General features: G+C 36.7%; 1 protein-coding gene across 22 annotated transcripts in view; it reads right to left on the bottom strand.

Annotated features, from left to right (window-relative positions):
• Nucleotides 1-18,946, bottom strand: part of LOC119841029 (BTG3 associated nuclear protein) — a 414,495-nt gene that overhangs the window by 346,272 nt on the left and 49,277 nt on the right. For 19 of the 22 annotated variants that reach the window (XR_006275124.1, XR_006275117.1, XR_006275116.1 and 16 more), the window contains 3 exons: nucleotides 15,112-15,262; nucleotides 11,573-11,667; nucleotides 6,927-7,126 (listed from right to left, as the gene is read on the bottom strand). Coding sequence is in view for 13 of the 22 variants with exons in the window: in XM_043495003.1 (XP_043350938.1) it covers nucleotides 6,927-7,126; nucleotides 11,573-11,667; nucleotides 15,112-15,181 (365 nt within the window). In the remaining 9 variants the exon portion in view is untranslated. Of the gene's footprint in view, nucleotides 1-6,926; nucleotides 7,127-11,572; nucleotides 11,668-14,125; nucleotides 14,295-15,111; nucleotides 15,263-17,925; nucleotides 18,152-18,946 lie in introns of those variants that run through there. The other 3 variants (XM_043495002.1, XM_038367938.2, XM_043495010.1) reach the window with 2 other exon arrangements.

Raw genomic sequence — 18,946 nt, 5'->3', positions numbered from 1 at the left:
GCTGGAGCTACAGATTTGGGCCCATAGCAATTAAGTTAAAATAGCTTTGTTTGTACACCAGTTTTGTTGACAGAGAACTGCAAAGGTCTGGGAGCTGCATTTGTTAGTTCACTGATGCTACAGGCGCCAGTCCAGCAAAGCACATAAGCATGTGTGTAAGGCGAGTTACTCCTTTTGTAGTTGATAGAAAATATTTTTTTTTCATATTATATACAGTTTAATTACTTTTTTCCTTAGGATTCTAGTTGTAATTCTGTTTCTATAGACTGGATTTTTCCCCCCATGTTTTGTTTTTTCTTCAATGCAGCAATTTATCTTACATTCTTTTATCTTATTCCTGAATTACAACTGTACTCTAATTCTGTTTTCTTGCTGCAATGCTTTGCAAATCCATTTAAATTAATCTCTCAACTTTTAATGTTCCATTTCACCGGAATGCAAAACAACTTGAAAACAAAAAGAAACACTTGCCCAGAAATATAGTTCTTGAACTCCTTGAACTGGGGATATCCAAAGCCAAAAGGTATTCCAGTTGGCAAACTGGAGATACATAATAGAAGAATAAATCCTATTAATCAAAACCTAACCCACCCTGTTGACAGATTTTACTTGATTAGAGGACAAACAACAACACCTCATATAAAAACAAGTTTGCATATCCCACCTAGTGGTGGAACTGTGTCATGCCCTTTTTGTTTTCTATTTAGCAACCTTAGTCAAATGCTACAAATACTGCTTTTTGGAAACAAAAAAAATTAAGTTCACAGACGCTACCTACATGGTATGCTGGACGAGAGACTATGGAGAGTAATTCCATTTTTAAATCCCCCTTTCCCTTGTCAGCATGAGCAAATCTTCCTATTCATGGGTGTCACTTGAGATCTTTTGACAATGGTGAGCAGTGCATTTAACCTTGCAGTCCATGTTCTGTAAGGAAAAATATAAAACTACAAGGTTGATTTTTAATCAATGGTTGGCATCATTAACCAATTAACGAGAAGCCCCTATGATAAAGAATCAACCTCAACAAGTCTACATGTGTGCCAAATTCCAGGTACAAATCAGACTCACCACCACCACCATAAAGAGAACAGAGAACTTCCTCCACTTCTCATCCAAGTGCACAGCAACAGGGCTGACCAACTCAAAGAGCTCAATCTCACATGCTGGGCAATCTAATCTACCGACTGGACACTTTGAGGATTGGGAAGAGGTGTTGGTAGCAAGTTAGTGCAAATACCAAGATTTCATTATGATCTAGGATAAAGTAATATATGACTTCAGTCTTACAGTTTGAACAGCATCTTTGTAACAGTGTAAAGAGAAGGAAATCTTGGTAAACTACAATTAGCAATGGGCTGATATTTTTCACTGTATGATTGGAAGCCATTCATTTGAACAGCTTTTACCTAGATTAACCCAGTTGAGAAACTGGGTAATACCAGGGTGCTAACCACAATAACAAATGCTGTATCTAGGTTGAATTTTTCCAGGGAACATGTTTTAAAAGATATACAAACATGAGTTTCATTGCACTATCAGGTCCATATATTTAGTTAATATATCTATGAACCACCTCTCTTCTGTCTCAACATGGTCCAAGTTTGCAGCTTTCTGTTTAGGTTGCATTTAAGTGATATCAAGTGTTGCACAACAACAAACTGAAGGAACTATCTTAAATACTCCAATAATCTTATGGGAGCTATTGAAAGTTTTGGTTGCATGTTACCTCAAAAGTAAGGGATTGCTGATGGCCATACTACGGAAAAATGATGAACGCAGAGACAGAGAGCCAGTCAGATTCTGGACAGAGTGAGTAAGAGGCTGAATGACGTCAGACAAGACAAGACAAGACTCAGAACACCAAAACAATACACATTCTCCTACTAATAAGATATTTATTACATTACTGTAGTACTGTTCTTGGCTATTTTAAGGCTCTATACAGTTAAACACAATTCTGTTTACAGCCTAAGAACATCTTTCTATTCCACTAATTTTGAAAAAAAAAAAAAGGGGGAGGAGGGTTAATTCATATTAACAGTAATATTATGGAACCATCATATTCCTGGCTTCATAGATAAGGTTGAAAACCACATATTTTTAAACAGCAGTCACTAAACATTAAGAAAATATTTTCTAAGTCTTTTTTATTAAGTTTTAATGATTGCAAGCCTTATTTGTACGTATTTACTGTCTTTAAGTCCCTTTTTAAAAATCTACCAATATCTCATGGAAAACTCAATAACATTCTGCTTAGAAAGAATTCCTCATGTGTCAGATTTTCTGTGACTTCTTTATCTGCTCCTTTCTACTAAGTGTTCTAAAGATTAATCTTTTTTGTTTCTCAAGACTCCACCTGTTCATGCAGCTTGTTTGCTACCCAAGATTATACTCTTTTAGAGTAACATCAAATCCATCTCCACTGCAGTTAGTTGGTGCGTCATCAGGTGGGAGTCAAAAGGAACAGAGCAACTGTGGGAACAAGATTTCAGTTTTTATGCAATGTATTTAGTGAAAACACCAAAAGCACGTGAAATAGTCATTTTTCAATATTTTGTAGTTTTCCCAAGAGGTGTCAGCAAGTCTTCAAAATAACAAAACAAAAGAATAAAACCAAGAAAGAATGTTGGAAAAGTTCTACTTAATAAAGATAAAAATCAGATTCAGATTCTGAATGCAACAAATTTCTGCTCTGAAAGCTAATAATGTAGTGATGCCCGTGATTTATTACAAATCTCCTTGAAATTTCTGCTTCATTTCCCTAATGAGAATTTTAAAAACTTGGAAACTACACATTGGCATTAAAAAAAAAAAACAGAGGAAAGCATGAGTTAACCCAATAAATCAGCATGTTCAGCTTACAAGGGAAAATAATAGAAAGTTGAGCTTCAAGCTGCCAATTTTTACATAAGTGAGACTCCTGGCTCTATAAAACATCAGTTGCATAGCCAGATTATACTATATCACTCAATCTTACAAACAAGACCTGTGTAATTTTGTTCTGGTCTCTGCAGCAGAAGCAGGTAGTATGACATTCCAAATCATAATCTAGGATGCTTAGTTATGAACTCTGCTGCTTCACTATAGTTGTCAGATGCCACCACAAGGTGACGCAGGAAAAAAAAAATAGCTCATGTCCAAGTCACCCTTGTTCTCATGACAAGATAGCCTAGACTCACGTGAAACGGACATACCTTAGGGAACAAATTTATATAACAAGTATTTAAAAATAGCAAAACATCATAGAGCAATAAAATTTATAATTTATACACTCTACTATATAATATTGTAACAAATGAACCTTGATTATGGCAAATCTGTATCACATTAATACAAGCAGCTAATCACCAAATAAAATACATAAACAACATTCAAAGTTGCTTTGGGGGGAAAGAGGAGATATCACAACCTTAAAGAATTTACTGGGGGGGAAAAGGGAAAGTCTGTTTTGCTAGCACACAACTAAGATATTGTTGTGAAATGTAACACCATCTGGTTGACATAGCTCTTCTATCGGCACACAATGGTTTTATTACAATGGTAGAACTAGTATTAGTGTAATGGCAGGAGGAGAAAGGGGTTGAAAGATCTCATTCAGGTGTAGAATCTGTAAATCTGTGTCTAAAATACCAACTGAAGTTGGCAGCTCTCCACCACCATCTGCGTTTTAAAGAGGGGGAGAACATAAAGAGAGAGTCCTACAACAGAACAGTGAACGCAGATTTTTAATTAGAAATAATCAACAAGTGGAACCAGTTTCTTTGAGATGAGAGATAGGGAATTTAGTGATACATCCTATCACAGTGAAACTGAGCCAGCCATTAACAAAGCTGGGCTGGCTCAGAACCAGGTCTGGATCCTTTCCAAGTGAATGAGTCTCTGGTATTTAGCTGACAGCTCTTCACCTACTCTCCAGAAGCTTTGTTAAAGCAGAAATGATCTGTAAGTTAAATACATGCGTCCTTTGAGAATATACTCCTATTTTTCTTTTTGGTTACATAGCCCAGAAATTGAACTGAATTTCAGGGAAAGTCAATGTTTTCTTGACAACAAAGCTGAAGATATTCCTAAAAATTTATTACTTGCTGTAAAAATTTAAAACTTTTTTAAGTTGGTGTACTATACCTGTCACTCATATTTCATTAAAACAATTAATGGAGGGAATGCTTCTGTTTGTTGAGTATTATGCTAACTATCTTTAATTAAAATCAAAGGACAAAAGTAATTCTATAAAATAGAAAAACCAAACTGAATGCTTTAAACATATTCAGACACAGCTATACCAAGTATCTCTTCCCCCAACCTACTCCCCTGAGCAGCAAAGAAGCTATTAGCTTTTAGTTAGCCACACACTAGCTGGAAATCATTGAATTGGGAATCCACTTTCTCTGGTATTTAATAATAAATGCACAACGTATTTAAGATCATTTAGTTCACAGTTATAATTCTGAAAAGTATATGTGAAGCAGGGTGGCAGGGGCCTCATCACCTAAAATGTTTTCAGACTACCAGAAAAACAGACAAAAATCTGAAATCCTAAAATGAGAGATTAACTGCTAAACTTCATAGGAATGCCTACAGCAGACATGCATGGCCTTAGAGAGAGAACGCAGCCTCAGGTTGAACACTAAATTCATTAGAGAATTAAAACACTATAATTAGAAAACCTACTGATGATGGATATCCAGTGAGCATTATCCTTCAATAGGTTCCTGACCAGGTCACATACTTGTGAATAAATCTTTTAAATGTATGCTGTGTGTATAAAGCCCATTATAAGGGGACAGTTTTAAATTATATACAGGACCCTGAATTTCTTTCTAAAAAAGTCTGTATTTAACAAAAACATGTATATACAAATAGTTTGAATAATAAGAAAGGAAGTCCCTGTAACAATAGATAATGATAAAGGGTAGGTGACGGGATACTTGAAATGTTTTAACATACAACATTTCAGCACCTGCCATACAAGACCACAGTCTGATAAATGCATCTTAGTTATTAAGGGAATTATCGATTGCTGACAATTATTTCTTAAGACCAGAGACAATTATGAGGTGCCTGTTTCAAAGAAAGAATAACCCTGACAATTATGGATCCCCCATGAGTCACTTCTATCGCCAGTAAAGCAGCAGAGGCCAATATTTTTTTAAAAAGGTGCCTAAAGTTAGATTCCAAACTTCATATTTAGGTACCTTAACTAAACGGCCTGTTTTCAAAAGTAGTTAGCACTCAACTGCTCCTAGAGAAGTTATCAGCACGCTATCCAATAGTAGATTAAAGTTGAAGTTGAAGCCTAGACAAATTCAAACTAGAAATAAAGATGCATTTGAACCATTGAAACAGTTTACCAAGGAACTGATATCCATGGTTTGAAGTCTTTAAATCAAGATTGGATGTCTTTCTAAAATATATACTCTACTTCCACCTCAAGTTATTGGGCTCAGTGCAGGATTACTGGGCAGAATTATATGGCTTGTGTTATGCAGTAAGTAAGAATGATCACATGACTGTAATGGTTCCTTCTGTCTGTAAAATATCTGAATCTACGGGGGTTTTTTAAGGTATCAGTATTAGGTCCAATCTGGTTTAACAACTTCATTAATGAACTGAGAGAGGGTGTAAACAACATGTTAATGAACTGCCATTACTAAATTTAGGCTAGCTGCAAACACCTCCTCAGGCCAGAAATGCAAAAATGGAAGCGTGTATCTTGGGGGAAATATAATCTGAAAGACATATTTACTTATAAAGTGGTAATGCTGAAGGGGAACCAGACATGACAGTGGCCAGAAAATTAGACAGATATTTGCAGTTCAACATGACAGTAAAAGGAGGACAAAGTTGTTGTTTTTTTAACCCATACATTCATGGGCCTCACAGTATGAAGCAAGGCGGTAACAGCTTTTTTATATAAGGCTTTAGTGCACCTAGAATATAGTCTTTATTTCTGAGTACCACAGGTCAGAAGAATATTCAGAAACTAGTCGGAGTTCAGAGAAGAGTAATGAAAACGATCAGAGGCTGGAAAAATTGACTTATGAAAGCAAAGTTAAATATGTTTATCTTGGCTACAAATTGACCAAGGAGGAGATGAACTACGAAAACACTCTATAAATATTACAAAGATGTAAACAAGGATAGAGATTAATTATTTAGGTTAAATTATTTATGGGAGCATATCTAGGAAAACTGAATGAAATTATGAATGGGGAAAAATTAGGCTCATCATTACACAAAACCCTTTGATAGTCAAATCTATTAGACTGGACTAATCCTCAAAGTGAAGGGGTGGACTACCAATGCTTCAGACATTTAAAACCATACTGGACAATGCACAAGTCAATATACTGTAGGTCGAGTCTGCATTTGTAGTGAAATGGATCAGATGATTTAATAGGTATTTTCCATCTCTAACCTCTATGATTCTATCTGAGAAATAAATACTAGATATTATTCTACTGAGAACTTTTAGGGAACAGCCACATGTAACTAAGCAATTCTGTTTAATCTGTAGTAGATAAAAGTAAAATGAGATGTGATTAGAATGATATTGCCTAAACAATCAATAAACACAATAACTAAAATTTTAATATAAAATAAAGGAAATAAAAGCTTAAAAAACACATTTAATAATTTAATTTGATGCGACTTTTCCAAAGGAAGGATGAATCAGTCTGGTTTAAATCAAAATGAAATGTGGAAATAGTTCCAAGCCATTTAGTCTCAGTCTAAATAGAGGAAACATGATGAACTGGCATAGCAATTGCCTTCAAGATGAATTAATTCTACATTCTAACCAAAATACCAAGCTCCTGACAGGTATACATAAAGCTGCAGAGCTTGGTACTGCCAGAGATGGATTTGAGATAGTATTGAAAACGTACATTGGTTTATTGATGATTGGCCTGTTCTTTTCTTACCATCGCACTTTATTGCACGTCTGTGTAGCACCAAGGGGAGAACCCGCCACCATGGGGACTTGGATAGGGCTATGCTGTTTGTTCATGACGAGGTCCAATTTCTCTTCCAATGATTTGCAGGTAGCCTCTAGTGCCAGCAGCTTTGCCTCAATGCTATCCAGTCGTAGGCATATTGTCTGGTTAATGGAATATAGGAACGACTGAGGAGGAGAAAAGGCAAAAAGAGCCATTTTTAGAAACTTACAATTTATCTTAAGGAACATACATATAGCAAGAGCCACCTAAATATGACTGGCAAACAATTCAAGGGACACTATCAACCTTTCTAGTCACAAAATTTGACCATCCTTAAAACTGATGAAATCCAGCAGCATTATTACCATTCACAGACTTCCTGTAATTCTTCATTTAGAAGTCAACAGCATCCAAACTGAACAATTTTTTACCTAATCATCTTATTAATGTGACTTTACCTGCCACACCAAAGTTTAAGATGACAAGCCAAAACATTTTGCTTGCTCGCTCTCATGCATAAAAAAGAAAAGATTATAAACATGCTTCAACACACTAATGGATAAGTTTGATAAGATCTCCCCCAAAAGATAAAGTTAGCTGCTTACAAATGTGTAGAATGATCATATCAATACATTAAAACAAATAACAGAACCTCAAAGGCAGCAAGTGTAGCTAACTTTAATTCTATATCAAACAGCTAACTTAGACATATGCAAAGAAAGAAACAAGATCTGTTTTCCTAAGCAAATATATCCATTTTTGAAAAGGCATATTCTGCAAGATTTTTTTGGAGGAAATTATGCAATTAAACAGTGATAATTAGGGCTGTCAAGCGATTAAAAAAATTAATCACGATTAATCGCACTGTTACACAATAACAGAATACCATTTATTTAAATATTTTTGTAAGTTTACCACATTTTTAAATATATTGATTTCAATTTCACACAGAATACAAAGTGTAAGTGCTCACATTATATTTATTTTTTATTATAAATATTTAGACTGTAAAAATAAAAGAAATAGCGTTTTTCATTTCACTTAATGCAAGTACTGTAGTGCAATCTATTTATCATAAAAGTTGAACTTACAAATGTAGAATTATGCACAAATAATAACTGCATTCAAAAATAAAACAATATCAAACTTTAGAGCCTACAAGTCCACTCAGTCCTATGTCTTGTTCAGCCAATCGCTCAGACAAGCAAGTTTATTTACATGTGCAGGAGATAATGCTGCCCACCTCTTGCTTACAATGTCACCTGAAGTGAGAACAGGCATTCACATGGCATTGTTGTAGCTGGCGCTGCAATGCACAGTTGCCAACTTTCACATGGTAAATAAGCACCCCGACATTCACAAAAAGCCAAAAATCAAGCTAATCCCATTTCAAAACAAGGCCAAAACAAGACAATCCCTAAGAACCCCAACACTCTATGTGAATAGATTCCCCCAGCGTGCAGTCTGGGACTGTGCGCTATGCACCCCTAACTCTCTCCCCTCCTTTTCCACCCCCTTGCCCCTGCTTGCCGAGAGCCAATCAAAAAAAGAGAAGCAACAAGCTACAAGTGAAAAACTGGCCAACAAGCAACTCACAAGCCAATTAAGCCAAACACAAGCCCAATTTCTGCATTTTTTTCGTGGGTTTGGCATGTCTGGTTGCAAGATATTTACAGGCCAGATTCATCTGTTCCTTCTTGCTTCAACCACCATTCCAGAGGTTATGCGTCCATGCTGATGATGGGTTCTGTTCAATAACAACCAAAAGCAGTGCAAACCAATGCATGTTCATTTTCATCATCTAAGTCAGATGCCACCAGCAGAAGGCTGATTTTCTTTTTTGGTGATTCGGGTTCTGTAGTTTCTGGAGCACTACTGAAGCACTTTCTGGAGCACTTCTGAAAGCATGCTCCACACATCATCCCTCTTAGATTTTGGAAGGCACTTCAGATTCTTAAACCTTGGGTCGCGTGCTGTAGCTATCTTTAGAAATCTCACATTAATAGCTTCTTTGAATTTTGTCAGATCTGCAGTGTAAGTGTTCTTAAAATGAACAACATGCTGGGTCATCATCTGAGACTGTTATAACATGAAATATATTTCAGAATGCGGGTAAAACCCAGAGCAGGGAACATACAATTCTTCCCCAAGGAGTTCAGTCACGAATTTAATTAACGTAGTATTTTTTTAACATGCGTCATCACCATTGAAGCATGTCCTCCGGAATAGTGGCCGAAGCATGAAGGGGCATACGGATGTTTAGCTATCTGGCATGTAATTACCTTGCAATGTCGGCTACAAAAATGCCATGCAAATGCCTGTTCTCACTTTCAGGTGACATTGTAAATAAGAAGCAGGCAGCATTATCTCGTGTAAATGTAAACAAACTTGTTTGCCTTAACGATGGGCTGAACAAGAAGTAGGACTGAGCGGACTTGTAGGCTCTAAAGTTTTACATCGTTTTGTTTTTGAATGCAGTTAAATAACAAACAAACAAAAAAAATCTAAGTTTGTAAATTACACCTTCACAATAAACAGTTGAAACTTGTATGAGGTGAACTGAAAAAATACCATTTCTTCTGTTCATCATTTTTACAGTGCAAATATTTGTAATTAAAATAATATAAAGTGAGCACTGTACACTTCGTATTCTGTGTTGTAATTGAAATCAATATATTTGAAAATGTAGAAAAACATTCAAAATATTTAATAAATTTCAATTAGTATTCTATTGTTTAACAGTGTGATTAAAATTGTGATTAACAGTGATTCATTTTTTTAATTGCAATTAATTTTTTTGAGTTAATAGCGCAAGTTAACTGCAATTAACTGACAACCCTAGTGATAATACATATGCCTTAAATTGACTTTAAGAAACAGCCAGCATGCCACCTAGTGGCCTCCATCTAAAATTAAATTTACACAGCTAGCCTAGCTTACAGAAAACATTGTATAAAATGAACAGTATAGAACTGTTTGATAATGCTGCTGGCCAGCTTGCACTCTTAATTTGGGAAGACTTGTCTGATCTTCACAGATTCTAGGGCAATCTTAAGAAGGTAAGACTATATATGCCAATCTGTGTAGCAGCAGAATATTATCTACATATTTGTCGGTGCTCAAGACTGAAACATTACCAATACACACTACCAATAAGAAACATACGTGGGGGAGGTAGGGAAAGTCTGTGAGCACAGGGAAATCAAGTCAAATGTGGTTGGCCTGATTCAAAGAAAACTATAATTTTAAAAGAGTTTTTAAAAGGTAACCGAGCTGATTTGGCTCTGGAAGGTAATGACGTACTTAGCAATCCTCCAGGTTTTAAGCCATATGAGTGTTTGTGCTAACTACCAATAAAACACACAGGATCTCACCAATTTCTTCCAAGAGAAAACTGACAAAATCTGATGAGACTTTCCCTCTCCCCATAGCTTGCATTTCCTTCCCCTCCTACAATTCTCTCCTTTTCTCCTGTCAGGGAGGCAGAAGATTCTCATCTTCTCTCTTCCTCTAATCCCAGTGACCTCATCCCATCCCATCTCCTGATCTTCTTCATGCCTACTCTCATCCCCTCCTTTATTCTTCTCATTCATGTCTCACTCTCCTCTGGCTCTTTCCCCATACAAACAAGCAGTATTCAGTCTCTCCCATCTTAAAAACTCCCACCCATGACCCAGCTTGCCTTTCCCATTACTACCGCACTTTCTTTCTCCCTTTCAGCTCTAAGATCCCTGAACGTGCTGTTTACAATCACTGTCTGAAGTTCCGCTCCAGTTCCATCTTAGACCCTCTCCAATCTGGCTTCCGCTCCTTGCATGTCATTGAAACTTTTCTCGCCAAAGTCTTTAATGATATATTCCTAGTTAAAGTTCAAATCAGTATTTCATCTTCATCTCCTGTCACAGCTGTTTTCAACACTGTCAACCATGCACATATTCTTGAAATCTTGTCCTCACTTAGCTTCTTTGACTTCCACTCATGGTTCTCTTCCTACCTCTAATCACTTCTTCACTGTGTCCTTAGGAGGGTCTTCCTCATCCCCCTCTACAGCTTTCCATGTGGGATCCACAGAACTCCATACTTGTCCCCTTCTCTTCTCCCTCTGCACCTCATCTCTGGGTGATCTCATCAGCACAAAACAAATTCAACTAACATTTCTATGCTGACGACTCACAGATCTACCTCTCTACTCCAGATCTGTTTCAACTAGAATCTAGGCCTCTCTCTCTCCGATCTCCTTAAGGATATCTATCAATCAGCTCAAGCTCAACATAGCTAAAATGAGTTCTTCTCCCCCTCCCCACAAGCCCTCCCCGCTACCTCCTTTCTCAATCACTACGGACATCACCACCTAGATTGTAAGCCCTTTTTTTCCCCTGTGTTTTTCTGCCTAGTACACTGGGGTCCTGATCCATAACTCATAGCACTGTAGTCATATAAATAATTAAAATAATAATCATTCTAAAACATTTGCAAAAAGGGTAACCAACTGCCCTCCCCCCCAGTTCACATTTAAATATACTGTTAATATTTTATTATCCATCCTCTGTTTTTAATGTACTTTTTCCCCCAAAGAAAAACAATTGCATGTATCTGATCTTCTGAACAACAGAAAAGTATATTATTACAACCTTAATAGAGGGATCCTGGCAGTTAATTTCTATCCGTTGGCGTTTCAGAGCAGGCTCCACATCTTCATCTGTCACCTCATGATTCTCCAATACAACTGCAAGTAAAAGTAAGCATCATCACACCACAATTCTGGGGGCAAAATAAATTATGAAGACACTGAAGTGACTAACTGAAAGAATCCAGCAGACAGCTCTAGCTTGACTTAGCTTTATGCAGAGCAGTTATTTGCTTATTTATTTTAAAATGTAACAACAATGGGTAGGTTTCAGAGTAGCAGCCGTGTTAGTCTGTATTCGCAAAAAGAAAAGGAGTACTTGTGGCACCTTAGAGACTAACAAATTTATTTGAGCATAAGCTTTCATGAGCTACAGCTCACTTCATCGGATGCATTTGGTGGAAAAAAAAACAGTTTGTCATTTTTGTTGCTCTTTTCTGGGCTCCACCAAATGCATCCGATGAAGTGAGCTGTAGCTCACGAAAGCTTATGCTCAAACAATGGGTAAGCACTCTACTTAGCACTTCATAAGAAAAGCACCTTTTGAACACCGAATATTTCAATTATTTGATCCATTATATGCTCTCATATTTCTCTCTGAAACAATGTTAGTCCTAAGTATTACAATACATAACCTGGACTAATGAAAATATCCAGCACTGTACATATATGGTATGTCCATGTACAACTTCAGTATGATGTGTTGCATATTAGCTTCTTAAATATCTCATGTAAATTATCTAGAAAAAATAATGGTGAGCTTATCTCAAGGGAGAGAAACTACTGCAATACTGGTAATACACTTACTTTTAAATGAGGAAAATCGTCTCAATATTATGAGAAATTATGAAATACTTCTAATGGCGTATTCATAAAGAGCAACATTTAAATGCTGAGTGCAGCATGTCATGATATATCTTGATTTTAGTAAGGCTTTTGACAGTCCCACATGACATCCTCATAAGCAAACGTGTTCTAGATTAAATTGGTTGAAAGACCGAACTCAAAAACTAGTTATCAATGGTTCGCTGTCAAACTGGGGAAGACGTATCTAGTGGCGTCCCACAGGATCTGTCCTGGGTCCAGTACTATTCAGTATTTTCATTAATGTCTTGGATAATGGAGTGGAGCATACGTTTATAAAAGTTGCAGATGATACCAAGCTGGGAGAGATTGCAAGCACTTTGGAGGACAGGATTAGAATTCAAAATTACTGTGACAAATTGGAGAATTGATCTGAATTCAACAAGATGAAATTAAATAAAGATAAGTGCAAAGTACTACACTAGGGAAGCTAAAAATCAAATGCACAACTACAAAATGAGGAATAAATGGCTAGGTGTAGTACTGCTGAGACGAATCTGGGGGTTATAGTGCATCACAAATTGAAAATGAGTCCACAATGTGATGCAGCTGCAAAAAAGGCCAATATCAGTCTGTGATACATTAACGTAAGTATCATATGTAAGACACTGGAGGTAACTGTACTCCTCTACTCAGCAAATGTGAAATCTTAGCTGGAGTACTGTGTCCACTTCTGGGTGCCACAATTTAAGAAAGATGTGGATAAATTGGAGAGAACCCAGAAAAGAGCAACAAAAATGACAAAATGTTTAGAAAATCTGAACTATGTGGAAAGATTAAAAATACTGGGCATATTTAGTCTTGAGAAAAGAAGATTGAAAGGGGACCAGATAACAGTCTCCAAATATGGTGCGATCCGTTTTAAAGAGAATGGCGATCAACTGGTTTCCATGTCCTCTGAAAACAGAACAAGACAGTAATGGGCTTAATCTGCAGCAAAGGAGATTTAAATTAGATACTAGGAAAAACTTTCTAAGTATAAATTCTGGAATAACGTTCTAAGGGAGGTTGTGGAATTCCCATCACTGGAAGTTTTTAAGAACAGGATAGACAAACACTTGACTAGGAGGGTCTAGGTATACCTGGCCCTGCCTCAGCACAGGGTCCTTTCAAGGTCCTTTTCAGCCCTAGGTTTCGATGATTTCTACGGGATTTGTAGTCTGTTTTTTGAGAAATATATTTTAAATATTCAGCCTTCTTAAGATCTACACTCAGCTGTGAATTTCCTCATGTTGATGTAAAGCCATGTTTACTCAAAAAAATTCAAGAATTTTTCAAATCTTTTTCATGGATATAGCATTTTACAGCAAACGAACTCTAATACTATAAATTAAGATAAACACTAGTATATAAATTACATTTGTATACTACACACCTCTCACCTTTTTTTAAAACTTCATCAAAAAAGTATTAATGTACCAATATAATGTTTTTGTGACCTCTCTTATTCTAGATTTTCTTTATTTACATTTGTTGTTTAAAGGTATCTATCAAAGCATCTAGGCACTTGGATATTAACATCTATTCACGAAGATGCATTTAGCATTAATAAATCTAGCAGAAACCTAAGTTAAATAAATAACATAGCTCCCCGCAAACAAGTAATTTGTCCTAAATATATATATATATATATATATATATATATATATATATTGGACAAAAACAAGAAAAAAAGTGTAACAAATAGGTTTACAATGTCTTCAGTGTTTCATTGTTTGCACATATCCTCTGATATCGCATTTCAAAGCTAGTTCCCAGTCTTGCTATGAGAACTATATTGGTAGACCACTGCACACACGCAGAACCCAAACAGCTTCATTGGAATTCTTCATTAGTGCAGAGGTTCGTTCACCCATGTGGTTCTGAGTGCAGAAATGGGGCCTTGTTAACATCAGTGTCTTCCCAAATTATGGGCACAATCCTACAAACACTCCTGCACACATTTACACATACACATAGACCCACTACCTCCAATGGGCCATATATGGATTGAGATCAATAGTTAGCATCCAATACTGACATTTTCCCTTAACAAACAAACTCTCAAGAACAATGAATGTCACAATAATGCTTTTGGAGGTGATTTCAATCTGCTACCACTTTGGTACAATACAAAGAATGAAATCATGTAAAGGAAGAAATAATAAATACCAACTATAAAACTATGATTCATAACTTGTTGAGTAGCAATTCTGATTTAGAGGAAAGCCTGAGAAAGATGCTCAGTAAGAAGAAAAACTTACTGTAGGCAATGTTTAACCCTAGATTTTTTACACAAAACTACTTCTGTACAAAGAACAGGGAGAGGATATAGCCCTCTATTTTTAAAGATGTTAAATGCAAAATGTTTAAAAAAAACTGTTCTAGTAGGTTTCAGAGTAGCAGCCGTGTTAGTATGTATTTGCAAAAAGAAAAGGAGTACTTGTGGCACCTTAGAGACTAACAAATTTATTGAGCATAAGCTTTTGTGAGCTAAAGCTCACTAGGAAAATTCAGGCCATGTTGATAAAGTTACTGGAATGTAATGTTAAACTCATTTTTAAAGGCAGAATTAAATTCTCTAGGAAACTTTTGTACCATTTTGAATTTGTAAAATGAGTCCAACAGTGATTTTTATTCCCCGTTTAGAAGATAACATTTTACTGCTCTTCCTTGTGTCAATACCACCTCCTACTGTACCTGGATGATCTGGGTTCAAGTCTTCCACTGCAATTTGAACCACATCTGCCAAATCCTGTTCTGTCATCATTCAGAATCAGGCAACAATATTCGCTCAAATACCACGGAAGGCCCCAAATTCACACTCTAAGGTCTGCCAATTCGTATAACCCTGAAAGACAGCAGCAAAAAAAGAATGTTAACACACAGAGTAAATTCATACTTTATTCATGTTCTTTAAAAGGAGCTGTGGCTCAGAGGATTGATAGTGAGAATCAGAGCCTTTCATCTTTAGGTCATTGGTTCAAATCCAGATTGGTTTGGTTATGGCCACCTAATGAACATTCAGCGATCCTTGTGAAATAGATAGGGTAAATGCTGGCCCAGTTCATAGCGGACACATGTCCATATCACAGAAACTACTATTCCAACTGCCATTAATTGCCACTTTGTTTGGTAGCTCTCCAAGGAGGACCAAGACTGAAATACCCCTATCACTTCTGAGCTGGTCCTATCTGGACCTGAGGAAAGCCTGCACTATCCCAGTGTATGTGCTGTACCTCTTCTGTGAATAAAGACAGTCCCTTCACTCCCTAGTTTGGCACTTCAATACCATTCACCAGCACTAAATACACGGTAAAGTGTTTGTGTTTTATTTTAAATATAATTTTTGTTTAAAATTTAATTTTTAAAAATAACAATACTTATACATACATTTACAGAAAGAAATAAAAAAGAAGACGCTTTGGCCTCTTTACTAAGGGAATAACATTCCAAAATTGCAGGGTTCTTTTCATTTACAAGCTTTTTTAAACCAGGTAAATTATTTAATATTTATATTGCAATAGCATCCAAAGACCCAAACCAACACTGTACCCCCATTCTGCAATGACCAGTACAAATATATATGGAGACATTGTCCCTGCAACTGTGACATTCCTGTGGGATCTGTAAAAATCTTGGTTAACACACCCTGAGATTAGGGACTTCTCTGCTGCTAATTAAAACTAAATTTGAACCAAAGTTCAATTTTTATTCTCTTGGCTCCAACCTCTGCCTGGCATTTCTACAACTTAGGTTCTGATGAAGCTTAATTCTATTTCCAAAGCATGGTCCTGATTCTAGAGCCAAACATTTCTCAGCCCTGCTCCTGCAGAATTCTCTGTCAAAGGTCTTTAGAGGCTGAAGATTTTCCTTAATATGGTTACTAAAGTTGAATTAAAATCATAGGAACAGTTCACATCTGTGTTTCCCCACAGTTATAGAAGGATGGACAATGCATGCCAGGAGACCAGTCTTTTTTAATACCTGGCACAAAGAATACTAATACGATAATTTGAGGTTTACCAATGGAAATGGTAATTTATCCCTTAACCTTGACACTGAATCAAATCCAACTATGCATAAACATTTTCCTCTTTCCTTCTTCCACTTGAACACACGAAAGCAATTAAACCAGGCAGGTGGAGTGCAATTTTTTCAAAAACAATACAGTGTTACCAAAGACTTCTGAGATTGGCTCAGCAGCAGCTGCTCATTAGAAAAGCCTGTATCTTTTGAATGAGGACACCACAGAATATCAGAGTTGTTTACTCAAAATGATGTTGCTGCCAATATTGACTCATTTGAAATTCTGATCACTATGAAAACTGTTGGGATTGTATAGACTATGGCAAGGTGCCCAAGAAAACTGGCAATAGGTTAGTGCATGTGGTTGCCATTTTGGCAAGTTAAATTTGTCATTTCTCAGAAGTCCTGGGAACCAGCCAGTCTTAACATAATAAAACAGCTGTGCTAGAATTACTGTTTCATAATGTCACTAACTTTGTACTATTCAGAACCCTGCCCTTAATCTGAAGGGATGCATCTTTCAATCCACACATTAGAAAAGGGACAAACTGTCAAATCTTGATTTTTTTAAAAAAATCATATTTACAACACTAAATAGCAGTGATATTTCATGATTCAGTTTAGCCTTGCCCAGCAGTGCTGTTCTAGTTATGAATACATCAGCATATTATAAATCACTTTCAAAGGATCTGTAACTCACTCTTTTAAATTCAATTTAGTCTGATATACAGTGCACACATTTTCCCCTTCCAAAATCCATTTGTTATAACAAAATTAGTTCAAGTTAGTTAAGCCCTCCCTTAGTGCAAGTGAAAAACAATTTCCCGTTTCTGACCTCCTTTCTCCAGTCCCAGCCTTTTATGTCATGTTCTGGTGAAATACTGGCATACGTTTAAAAAAAAAAAAAAAAAATTCCAGGCACAAAGCCCCACTTTATCCTAGCTTGGACAGATGTCCTTTTAGCAGTTAATGAATATAAAGGATTAAAACAGCCAAGATATGGTAACTTCTAAAATGGCACACATATATGGTAATAATTCTTCATAACATTATTAATTTTCACCTTTTTAAACACATTTTCAATAAATCAGACATTGCGCACAGGCAACTGGTCAAGGTCATGATGAAGCATAGTATTTTACAAACAAGAATCTGCCATTTCTACATTCTCACCGGGCATAGCACAACATGAGTCTGCGGCCCCCAGACTCAGAAAGAGCCTCTATCAAAACATTAAAGGAAAATGTGTTTATTTGTATACACACAATACATGGATTATGGAGACATTGGTAACTTGGCAGAAATTGCACAGAAATTTGAAATTAAAGCTGGAGTAAAATGCTTTAAATGATTAAATTCAGGGTAGAGTTTTCAGAAGAGTTCAACATTGGTCTAACTTTGCTGTCGCTGAAGTAAGTGGTAAAACCCCTATTAACTTCAATAGGAGAAGAATTAGGTCAGCACTAAGCACTTTTGGAAACCTACCTTTAGTCTACAAATTTTGCGTAATAAGTCTTCAGTGGACAACAGAATTTTCTACACAATTTTCCTAGTAAAATTAACTTTTCCAGAGGAAACATTTTAAAATGCTCCTATTTTTAAATGTTGCTCTTTTCCCAATATTTCTTTGGACTCCTCGAGTTGAAAAATCAGTTCTCACAAACTCCAAATGTCACACACATTCTTTCAATGTTCCAATCTGAAGCCATTTCTGAAATGTTAAAAATTAAATACATAAAAAGAGAAGTTATTCCTCTTATTCAGAACAAGTTTTGAGCTACCCAACAAATTGTGGACAGAAGGTCAAGGTCAGACTAGCTGATCCAATGGTCCTTTCTGGCCTTAAAAATCTATGAACTACTCATACACCTCAGCTACCTATTTCCCATCACCAGCTGTGCTCCGTACAGACATCTGGTGAGCCAAGGAGACTGGGTGGGTAGCAGAGAATAAAGGGCTATAACAGAGAGGAGAAAGATACCTACGGTGGCATGAGGGGATAAGGGGGGCTTTGGAGAGACAAGATGGTTTAGCAGAAACGTGCAAGTGGCCTGGGGTTTTGTGGTTGTGCAGGGGCCTAGAGCAGGGGGAAGTAAACCTAGTAGCTGTGCCCCATGGCATGGGCGCATAAAGGCTCCCAACAGCATTAATGCTTACCTTTCCCATTACTACCCCACTTCCTTTCTCCCTTTCAACTCTAAGATCACTGAATGTGCTGTTTACAATCACTGTTACAATCAAGACAATGACAACTAGCATGGGAAGATTTACCACCATGATAAGAAAAGTTCCTGAGCAGGCCGGTAGGGAGCAGCATAACGCAGACAGGCCCAGGCACGTTATGGTGTCCCACCATCTTCTCAATATTTCACCAAAGAGGGTGACTTGGATATTGAATTGGAAATTATGTTTCAAATCTGTTGGGAGTGAAACCTATCGCCTGAAAAGGGGAAGTCGAAGAGCTGACCTAATCAACATAAGGACATTGAACATCCATGGACGGGGC

This window comes from Dermochelys coriacea, chromosome 12 (genome assembly GCF_009764565.3).
Source record: "Dermochelys coriacea isolate rDerCor1 chromosome 12, rDerCor1.pri.v4, whole genome shotgun sequence".
Classification (NCBI taxonomy): Eukaryota; Metazoa; Chordata; order Testudines; family Dermochelyidae; genus Dermochelys; species Dermochelys coriacea.
Note: the sequence above shows the minus strand (reverse complement) of the source record. Positions and strands in the feature narration are given on the sequence as shown.